Raw genomic sequence first — 11,894 nt, forward strand, 5'->3', positions numbered from 1 at the left:
GAGGAGGAAAAACTTCATATACCTTAATGAAGCAAGTGTGTGAATAGTTCAGTTAGGTAAGTGGGTGATTGCTTCTGGCCTGCTGAAGGGACATCAATGTATCCAGAGAAGGGAAAGGAAACAACTGCACTGAGAAGCAAGTACTAGCACCCAGTCCTTGACCGTAGAGCTGAAGATCATAGCTCCTGCTGGTTTGCTGGGTACTGGGAAAAGCAAAGAGGCCTTGTGGATTTCACAGCACGGGATAAGTAAAGAAAATGTGCTCTCTTTTCTGTCACCTTTCTAAGAGAGTGGTTTATTTTGGCTTCTGTAAATAAATGGACCCATTTGCTTAGGCTGACACTGCTTGAGGTGATTTTAAGAGAGCTGATGATATGCATCAAGGCTACACTTTTACAGGGCTGTAAACCTTCAAACCAAGAGGCTGCTATGCCTCTGCACTTACCAGCGCTCCAATATATATTCTGAGGGTAAGAGGAGAACAATAGGTCGCATCTCTGACTCTGAAAAGCTGGCAACACCAGAGCCTGGGACAAGTAAAAGGTTTTAGCAGTGTGTTAGCCAGGAAAGTGCTCTAGTCTGTGACAGGATAGTGGGGAACTTTTTTGTGATCATCTCCTTACACAGTAACTCGGAAAATGTCCTTTCTTGGTCAGACTATCACAGATTTTTTCAAGGAGCTGTGGGAAACATGTACAGACAGGTAGACAAAACTACTTTAGGTGGATACTGCAAATCCAGAACCCTTTATCAGCTCATTACGAGGAGCAAGCAGTAACTCATTTCTATTCACATGTACAAATCTGCCTCCTTCATCCTCCTCCCCAGTCCTCCCCAGTTAGGTATGATCCTAACTTCATTTATTTTCAGTGGAAAAGTTATACTGAAAAGTATAATACAATAAAAAGTAATATAAAACAAGTTCTTCCAAGTATTGAATACCAACAGGTGTTTGAATGGTAGGTCACTACAGCATCCTCATAATTCTTTATCATCTACCATATCGTCAAGTTCTCACCTTTCCCAAATAATTCGACCAATAAAACAAACCACATAGATAATCAGTGCTGTCAGTTGTTCAATATGGAACATTGTTGAGGAAAGAGCTCACAAATAGAACAATTATATTCAAACACCAAAGAGCGAAAGAGTGAAAACATGTAACAAATCTCAGATAGCCCTTTTACCCCATCATATTGTTTGCTTTACCATTCTTCCTCCCCCACAAATCAAGACAGTAAAAAAAAGTCATTAGAATACCTTTGAACTTGTGAAAGACGGCCCATAGCTCAGCAATGTCAGTGGCAAATGTTATGTCTGTGTCGAGGACAATGACTCGCTCAAGATTGGAAGGTAGAGTCTTAGTCAGAACCAACTTCATCAGCCCGTAAATCCCAGAGTAGTGTTTGTTGGGGATCCAAGACACTTCCGACTGATAGGAAATGGGAAGTGGGAAAGAGGAAGAAAAAATAATCTTCATTAGAGAGAGAAACTCTTCCTGACACTAGTTTCTTGCAATAGTCAAAGATCTATGTGTACCAGCAATACAACACCATAAAATGCCAGGTGGAAACAGTCATCCAAAATCCTGCTTTTAAATTAACTTCAGAAGCTCTAAAATTTGTAAAGTTTCTGAAAGCTTGGAAAAAAAAAAGTTCTTTGAGGCAACTGCTTTACACAATGTAATAAAAATTAGTTGAGCCTTTCCAACCTGGTACAATCCATTCTGAGACATCCATGTACCCTGATAAAATTGAAATATATTTTTAATCCAAAACTTCAGGCATATTGTACATTGTTTTCATTTTCAAATGAAACAAAAACTTTTGTGTTTGCCATTCCCAGAATTCTCTGACTCTGAAGTAGAAGTAACCTAATTTGTTTCCTTTTATTTCTTACAGATTTGAAGGTCAGAATTGCAAAAGGCCAGTCATTTGGAACAATGGGCCAAAAAAATGTAAAAAAAAAATGTTTCTTACAAAATCAAATTTTCCTTATGCCTCACATCTGTAACTCATAACTAGTGACATCACATAGACATGCCCAAAAATGGAGAAAGTGGGAGAACATTCTTAGCCACAATTTTTTGTTTGTTATATATCAAAGAGGCACACCCAAACATTTACATTTCTTCAATAAGGGCTAAACAGAACATTTCTACAGTTTCTAAACTAAGCTGGGAAACTAAACTCAATCTTTCATTGCACTACTGGCACTAGAATGCTCTATGAGCAACATTTCATTTTCCTTCTGTGAGACTCAAGTTCTCAAATATCAAAAGTCACTGCTGAAAGTGGGATATAGAAGTTTTTGAAAAGTTCCTGTTTCCGTGTTAGAAACTCCTCTTGTTTAATGTTTTAAAGGCCATTCACTACAATTCCCAGATTTTAAGTTTTCTCCTAAGTTATGCTCCCTTTAACTTCAATTAGTGTTTTGTCTATAGGGCATTTGAGTGAGACAGATTTCAGGATTTGCCATGGCATGTTATACTTCAGAGAAAGTAGGCAGAAACTAAATGCATTCATAAAACTGAGAATATTTATTCTGTTGTTTAACTGTCTCATATCTATTCACTGGCATTGTAAAGTTTATTGTGTGAAACAGCTTTTGCACAGAAGAGCTCATTTCCTCCAAAATCCTTCAAGAAAACCTTCCCATAATAGAATGGGTTCCTTAACTTTATTTGGAAGTTGGAACAGTGGTTGAAGAAAGGCTAATAATAGCTGCTTAGAGTGAATTTCTTTTTGAATATTAAGTAACAAGGCCTCTGCCGATGTAAGCTGACCTGCTCTTTTCCCTTTACAAATGACATACAACTTTCTTCTGTATTCTCTGTACCAGTACAGAGCTTTCCCCAATGCTAAGTTCATTAAAAAGACAGAGGGTACTAGAGCAAACCTTTAAGGAGAAAGGCAAAATTTTAAGGGGAAAACCAGGAATAGTAGGCTATCTTAAAACAAACCCAAAATAGAAAGGGCAGACTGAAGTGTGAAGGGTATTTTTTGTTTGTTTGTTTTTTTTTTAAAAAGGTATCTCATCCTGACAATCCATTTTTATGTTCCCTTGTCTGTACATATAATTCATATGTAATCATTTGCATATACAATCTGGCTGGCATTGTCACCTACACACATATACGTATTATGTACTTGTGCTCTCTATAGAATTTGCACTGTAGAATGGCAGAAGTAGCACAAGCAAGAAATCCTAGGACACTGGTATAAACACTATGAAAGAAATTAGAGTGAAGTAATACACAGCATAGTTTAATTTATGGGTCTTAAGAGCCATCATTCTTATTTCATTCTTTCTTCCTCACTCTCTCTGTAATTTGTATGGTGCTTAGAAGAGAAATCTAGTTTCTGTCTCCCAGATAGATACCAATATTAAAACTCTAGTTATATAAAAATGAACCCCAATGCTCCCCAGAAATGTCTTCTATGTGTTTAAGAGAGAGAATTTCAAATCTACACCCTCAACGCTCTCTCCACATGATGACCCTAGGAAGGGACCATCACATCAAAGTGTCAGCAAAGCAGTATTTACCCTGCTTCCCCAAACTCTGCTTATCATTCTGAATCTGCCACTTGATGTCCTTGTGCACGACCAGCCATGGAAATCAGCTCTCTAGTCATACTGACATGGTAAAAGAGTTGAAGTAATTTTATAGACTTAAGCTTGCTTTTATTATTACCCATCCCTACGTTATTAATTTTGGATGGCATATCCTTCATTTAATTAGTTCAAATGCAATATTGCTCCAGAATGACTCCTAATATGCTTATGCAAAGAAGTGTAATAAGGCAAGGGTTCAGATGTGGCATGGATAGCCTGAGACAAGCAGGGAAGGTAAAAGGCGGCTGGAAAACTAAGAGTCACCTTCAAGGAGCCATTACTTTCTTTGCTCTCAGGATCCCCAATATCTAACACCACTGCCATGTATCACTGTAGGGAGGAGATCCTTGCCTGGCTGTTCCTTCCAATCTGGCACACAGAGGCAAAAAGCCTGCCATCCTGAAGCCTAATGTCTGAAAGGATCGCTTTTGAAAGTTAAAAAAGTAGTCCCTATTCCAAAGGGTCCATCACAGCTGGCCAGTATGTGTCTGATTTGAGCATATGTTGAAGCTGGAACTGTCAATCCGTTCAATGTATCAGATTTCTCCCCTCTGATGCAGAGTTGACCAAGACATAAACAAGAGTCCTAATTAGTCCCCAGTATAATTTCTTCACGGCTTTGCTATTCATGAATAATGTAACTGTTCCAAATTCATGCCAAGGAAAACTACTTACACTACACAACAGCACTGTGAAGACTCACTCTTTCTGGGTATTACATATAGTCTTACTAAAAGAAATACAGGAACGCTACAGTTGAATAGGCGCTTAGTAGTTAAGAAGTCCCAGTTTGAGATAATTAAGGTGGCCTCAGCACAAACTCTTGCAAAATTCTGCAAGCTCCAAGCTGTCCACGTTGATATAACTGGTAACTTCTAGCCATTTCATCTATCTAAATATTGCCTAAATATTTTCTGCAAGTCTTAATACATTTTTTTTTCTCCAGCATAGTTAAAATGGCCCATATATGGAATGTTTGTCAATCATTAGCTTTACAAGCTAGAGCAGAGTTGCCCTCAGAGAACAAATGTTCCTAGAAGGTATGGCAAGAACAGAAAAAAAGTAGTTAGTAAAGTAGAGGAAACTGAAACAAAATAGTGTGACATACTTTGCCATTTGTATAATACTCAGTTCAGCAGAAATAGCACACCTTGGATCTCTAGCTCTCAAGATCTGGATTTTTGTTCATGAGAGCAAAGAAAGGCATTTAGCTGCTGCTGACAGTGATTCTTTTAAATAAGCTAAGTGAAGTAGTATCTTCTCACTGAAGATCTTTCAGCAGAATGTTCTTTATTCTCTCCGTAATTGAACTAATACACTAAATTACCTAAATTATTTGGTGCTTCTGGCTATGAATACAGAAATTACATGCCCATGAGTCCGCATGCTGTACACAATGGATCACTCTGGCAAATGCCAGAGAAGCGGGAGCAACTGTCTTCATATCCAGTGATACTTCACCAGCAAGTTGTCTTCCCTAACTATGCTTGGGCTATCTCTGGGAAAAGCTGGCTAAAACACAGAGGCTGTACACAGTTGCTACCTCTGTATAAATATTCATCAGAGTTAGCAGAAGTGCCCTTTTTAAGGAGAGAGAAGTCTAATATAGACATACAACTTAAAATCAAGCTTCTCTCTTTCTATGACGGAGAGAGGGGAAAACAGTGGCTCCGTCTCTGTTTGGGAATGAATTGTATTGTGACAACATTCCCAAGTATTTAAGTATTTTTATTCTTAAAAACACTTGAGTCTGGTTGACCACACATTGAGATCAAAGAGCAGGCTTCCCAGGAGAATACTGACTGCTCTGTAGCTGTAAGTGAAATCTCTACATGGACAGGCATCTTAAGCCTCTTTCAAAGGGATGGAGACTTGGTCTTACAGAGTTAGCAGAGAGCAAATTTGGAAAACACTTCCAACACGACAGAATGAGCAACAGAAAAGGAGAACAATCTATGAGTGCCTGTATCGTGTCAGATCAAAAGTCAACCAAGCCAGCATCTGATAGTGGATGGTGGCAGGTGCCTAATGAAGAATATAAAAACAGGGAAATTCTACAGCGATACGACCCCCATATATACTCCTATCCTCTGGCAATTTCCACCAAGTTTTGGAGCTAGAGGTGGTTTGTTGGTTTTTTTTGTTAACAGGTTTTGATGGATTTTTCATCTGTGAATTTTCTTGATTTTCAAATTGTAAGTTTTTAGCAACCACAACATCCTGCAGCAAAGAGTGCCACAGCTTATTTACAGCTCCTGTTTGTTTGGACCTGGCTAGCTACCAATTTAATTTGGGTCACATTTGTTTTCACAGAACTACCAGAACAGCAAAGCTGTTTCCCAGAGTAGTCGTGGCTAATTCACAACCCATCACTGTACACATAAAGTTAGGATGCTTTTTTCTCATGTGTCTTACTCTGCATTTACTAACAGCTGCCACCTGATCCTCATTGGGACAAAGACGAAGAAAACAGCTCCTAGACAGACAAATGTGGGAATTAGGGTGAAGGGATGGGTGACAGTCATGAGCATGAGTGTGGAAAAGAACAGGGCAAGTGCTCTGGTTGAGTGAGAAGAAAAACGCACTTTGAAGTTACATGCTAGGATGAGATACAGTTTCGTATTTTCTAAAAGCCCAATTAATTAAATACAATTATTATTACATTTCTATTTAAACCTCGTGCTTTTAAATGTCATCAGTCTTACAGGCTAAGTTACTTTATTTGCAAATATGGTTTTGCTGCACTCACTGCTGCTACATTACCAAAATTATGATAAATGGAGCAGTAAGGTGAAGCACAAGAAAAGAGATAATGCATTTACTGTCTTACCTTAGTGCTGGTTTATGTACACACAGACTGGAGCATAAAACCAGTAGCAAGCATAGAAGCAGAGGAAAGCCAAACTAAGACTCTGTGGGACTGCACGTGTTTCTCTCGTTACTTACCATCTTCCCTTAAGTATTGGAGGTCGATAGAAAACTTAACAACCTGGCTTGCTATGTGCTTCTCGGATTGGGAGGGGGTATATAGCAGTACCATTAAACAAAGCACTCAAAATTTTTAGCTAGGCAACTACACAAACCTGAGACTGCATTTCCCTTCTAATTGCAACCCAGTTAACCAGATCTGATTACCTCCCTACCAGAAAAAAAATCTATCCTGACTTTTCCTGATGAATAGATTACAGTCCATACAACATCACAGAATCACAGAATGGTTGAGGTTGGAAGGGACCTCTGAAGGTCACCTGGTCCAACCTCCACTCCACAATCTCATGGGCAACCTGTGCCAGTGATCAGTCACCCTCACAGTAAAAAGTGTTTCCTGATATTTAGAGGGAATCTCCTGTATTTCAGTTTGTGCTCATTGCCCCTTGTCCTGTCACTGGGCACAAATCAAAAAGAGCCTAGCTCTGTCTTCTTTGCACCCTCCCTCCAGGTGTTTATATACCTTGATGAGATCCAGCTGAGCCTTCTCTCCTCCAGGCTAAATAGTCCCAGCACTTTCAGCCTTTCCTCATATGTGAGATGCTCCAGTCCCTTCATCATCTTGGCCCTTGGCTGGACTCTCTCTGCTATGTCCATGTCTCTCCTATACTGAGGAGCCCAGAACTGGACCAGCACTCCATGTGTGGTCTCACCAGTGCTGAGTAGAGGGGAAGGATCACCTCCCTTGACCTGCGGGCAATACTTTGTTGAATGGAGCCAAGGTTACCATTAGCCTTCTTTGTCTCAACAGCACATTGCTGGCTCATGTTCAATCTGGTGTCCACCAGGACCCCCATGTCCTTTCCTGCCAAGCTGCTTTCTGGCCGCGTGGCTCCCAGAATATGCTGGTGCATGGGTTAGTTTCCAGCTGCAAGACTTCGCACTTCTCCTTGCTGAACTTCCTGAGGTTCCTGTCAGACCCTCTTGTGAGTTAAATAATACTTTTTTTTCATTTTCTTAACATAATTACTCACCGTCCCATAGACTATATAGCACCGTAGCACCCCCTGAGCTACAGAAAGTGCTTTCTGTTCAGCGTGGTAAGATGAGGGAAGTTTGGCTGCTGAAGTGTTTTCCCTGGCAACATGTCCTTAAACACTTTACACTGGAAAAATGCAACCTTCAATATGGTATTGATTTTCTCACTACATTCACTGCATGTTCTGAGATATGCTTGGGAAAAAAAAAAAAATCAATCAAAATAATCCCCAGCTATGACATAATATCCCCATCCCCACTCCAAATAGAAGACACCCTTTCTGCTCAGCTGACTTCACAAAATCACCACAAAAACCAGTATCTTGCAAGAGCCTGAAGCTCAGACTGGCTGGGTTGATGACCAGGCTGAGAAACAGCAAGCCTGGAGGCAGAAGGTGCCACTTGTGTGCACCCCTCTCAGAGGTGGGCTAATAAATGAGACCACATAAACCTAAATCCCACCACCGCCCAGACTTAATGGCCACAGATTCACTGTGGTGGGGAAACAGCCAGCAGCAAATAGGAGTCAGAAAACAGAAAAGGCTGGGGGAAGTTGAAAAAGCAGTCTGTAGGTAATTCTGCCTCCCTAAAGCTTACATACCAGGTTTTACTATAAAAAATATCTGGCATCTAGAATATACTGGTTGAAATAAAGAGAAACGTGAATTAGGCTTCGTAAAGAATCACTTGATGGAAACCTGGATTTCCAAAAGTATTCAGCACCTACTTGCATCTATGTTGCCAACTTCAATATAGGCATCACCTTCCTGAAGACTGTATCAGTCAGGTGCTAAACCAACTTCAGGAGCTTAAAAAAGAAAACAAAAATACAAACAAAACAAAACAAAACTTCCAGGCCACAGTACAATCATAAAAAGTGCTGTAGATCTGCAAAAATTTTATCTGAATTGTTCTGAATTGTATCCGACAGTGATCTGAAAACCAGTGGAATCTACATGGTGCAAGAACTTACAGCTGGAGGGGTCTCTGTGAAGGAAGACCATCCAAATACTTTGGTAGCTGCTGGCCTCAGGCAGCCTTACAAATGGCCCAGACATGGGAAACAGCCCTGGAAATTCTGATGTGTGAATCAGATAACAATAAAAATTGTTATTTCCTCAGACTGGATAAATAAGTTCCTAGACACAGTTGATAACTTGTTTTCACAGCTTTTTCATTACCTGTTTAGTGCTTTGCTGCTTCTATGAACACTAGAATTATCAAGATTTTTTTTTTTTAAACCATGTGACCTTTACTTAAGGCAAAGCTAATAGAACTGGGGCTTTCGTGTCACTTCTAAACTGGAGGAAAATAGTGTCACCATTCTAATAACAATCATATTACTAAGTTTTTCTGCAACACAAAGCATAAAAAGATGGGGAAAACAAACAATATTGTATTGCTAGCACAGGACAGGAACTTGTCTTGATGCACAGTTTTTCTCATCACTGTTTTTCAATTTCACACAGGGAGAACTTCATCCTCCTGTGAAATTTTGCCATACCTCTTCTCACATTCGTGAAAATTGAGTCACAATTCCAGCAGCACTAGCACAGATCAGGGTTAGTCTCAGGATAATCTTTCCTGTTCCACATTGACCACACCTCACAATATCTAAATTTGTTGCAGGGACATCTGGCTGATCCCCTTTCTCACAATCTTGCTGACAAGAGAGAAATATCAACATCTTGTTTCTGAGACTGGGTTAACTGATTCATTGAGAAAGGAGGGGAATAGCCCGTTAATGTTTAAATATGCGTAAAATTCATGCCTATCTTCAGCACAGTGTATTTCTTTTTTACAGATAATAATAATTAAAAAAAAAAAAGAATCAAAAGAGAGAGAGAACAATTCTGAGTGACCAAACAGTCTGGGAGGAAGAAGGTGACTGTCACCTGTAATAGTTTCTTGAGAAGGAGTGCCAAAAGGAATCTCCTTGCATCTCACCTTTGGAAAATCACTACCTTTGCTCCATCCTTGTCAGGTATCCAGCAAACATTAATGGAAGGGCCTTATTTAAACGAAAACAGACTCTTCTGCTACTGTTTGCTGGATAACCTGTAACTTCAACCTTGGATTTATTTTTTTCCTGGGTGATTCACAGGTTTCAATTATATTGATATTCCCCCCCATAACAGGTCCTTACTATTTATATGAATGGTTGTCAAGGAAACCAGGAATCCAGCAAAGCTGGGGAACTTTTCTAGATTCAGAATTTCTGGTGCCTGAGTACTTAAAAAAAATTCACACTGAGAAACAACTGTAAAGAGATGGGAATTTATACATTTTTGCTAAAATTATTTTTCTATTTCTGCTGGCTTTTACTGCTGTTGTTCTTACTCATCACAGAAGCACTGGTGACTTTAATAGAATTCTGCCTCATCTCTTGCTTTATGAACAGATGATATCTTCCACACATACATGCAACAAGTCTGGATACAAATAGCGGTGAGCAAAAAGGTTGAGATAGAAATGGATGATTATCTGAACCTCTAGGTCCTGGATAATGTAGAGCAAATGCAGAAACCGTGGAGCAAGCCACAACTGGAAAGGAAGATTAGATATTAAAAAGGCAGAACAAACAAAACCTCCCAAATCAGCATCACCATACAGCAAAGGAGAATAACTGCAAATTAATTCGCATCTTTGTAGCAGTCTGTAACACAGTCTGACTGATGCTGACGCTTATTTTTCTTTTTTCTTTCCCTTCTTTCTTTCCAAATCTCTCACCAATACACACATATACACAAAGGGCAGACAAGTGGGAAAAACCTGATTTAAGAATGCTTCTTCAAAACAACTTCCTTAGTAACAAAATTAACTGAGGGTGCCAAGAGTTAAGCCATGCTCTGTGTTTGGAACCAACATGCTTTATATGGATGAAACTGCAGACTGTTATATAAAGTAAAGTGGGTTTTTTTGTCGCTGCCATTTAGGTAACAGGAAATTCAGCTATACAGCTTATTCAGAAAAGAATTGACCAAATAGTAATTCACCTCCTGAGATCTTTGAGGATTATCTCCCTCCCTTTAGGTCTTTGGCTGGCTTTCCTCCACAAGGTTTCCATTCCTCCCTCCTTGGTTAGCCCCACTAAACGCAAATGACCAGTTTTTGATTTGAGTCTGAGTCCTTTTCTTTACTCTCATCTGAGACATTCTTAATTTTCTCCACTATTTCTTGCTATCTCCAAAATGCTGAATGCCCTCTTTGGTTTTCTCTATTCATTTGTGCAAGACGAGACTGCAGAAGCAAAAAGAAAAGTCTGGCCAGTCTCAGTTAGTGCTGTTTCTTGTTCCTTTGGCATCTTTGGCCTCAACACCAGCTGTTTTTCAGTGTGGCAGTCAAGGGTGGAGGACCTACAAGAGTCAGAGCATCCTGAGAGAGGTCATTGAGAATAAACCAAACACCAGCCTCCCAGTCCTACCTCTCCAGCAGAAGCAAAAGTGCAAGTCTTCCCTAGAAGATAAGATAAAGCCTTTTTCTTTTTCTTGCTGTCAGTGAATAAGTGAAAAGAGACACACAAGCTGGACTAGATAAAATGGCAGGAAGCCAGAGCTTTCTGCTGAAAGCTGACTGACAGGTAGATCTGGCTAGAATTTGGCCAGTGGTCAAAAGCAACTCATGGCTGCCCCTCTCACTTCATCTGTACGGAAAGATAAGGAAGATCAATTGCATGCTTTAATTGCTAGTGAACTCAATCAACAAGCTCTTTGTACTAATCCATAAGGGAAGATACAAATCCATGAAAATATTATCATTGCCAGCTTTTTAATTTTAGTAACTATGCAAATACATGCACATTAGCTGCAACCATTATATGTTCTGGCAAATTTCCATGCGGCTCTTGGGGTCAAAGTCCACAGGCATCCAATATGTATTTTGCACAATGTCAGGACATTAAACAGGTGTCATCAAGACGCACTGTCCAGAATAAAAAGCAACACCATCTCCTGCATAAACACATGCTATGTTGGATAGACAATAGCCTCGGCTCAGTGACAAAAATGTATCTGAAGTGGGATTTTTTTCCCCTACTGGATTTTGTGCAAGAGTCCTTTTTTGAGGATGATGAAAGAAGGTAGCAGAACAGTTACAGTGATTATTATTAACCAAGTAATGCCTGGCAGAAGACTGCAGGTCTAAAATATTAGTTGTCATGTGCAAAAAAAAATATCCCCAACCAAACCCCAAAAATGTTGAGGGAAGGACTTCTCACCCTTTTAAGACAGAAAATCCCTGTTTGTATCCAATACAAACCAGAATATAATGTACTTCAGTGCAACAGCTGGAGTTGCAGAAGATGATGATTTGTG

General features: G+C 39.7%; 1 protein-coding gene across 1 annotated transcript in view; it reads right to left on the reverse strand.

The window, feature by feature from the left end:
* The window catches only part of LARGE (like-glycosyltransferase), a 201,806-nt gene that overhangs the window by 107,458 nt on the left and 82,454 nt on the right, over positions 1 to 11,894 (reverse strand). Inside the window, exon 5 of the mRNA XM_009881984.1 lies at positions 1,261 to 1,432. Coding sequence (XP_009880286.1) covers positions 1,261 to 1,432 — 172 coding nt within the window. The remainder of the gene's footprint in view (positions 1 to 1,260; positions 1,433 to 11,894) is intronic.

This window comes from Charadrius vociferus, unplaced genomic scaffold (assembly GCF_000708025.1).
Source record: "Charadrius vociferus isolate BGI_N301 unplaced genomic scaffold, ASM70802v2 scaffold883, whole genome shotgun sequence".
Classification (NCBI taxonomy): Eukaryota; Metazoa; Chordata; class Aves; order Charadriiformes; family Charadriidae; genus Charadrius; species Charadrius vociferus.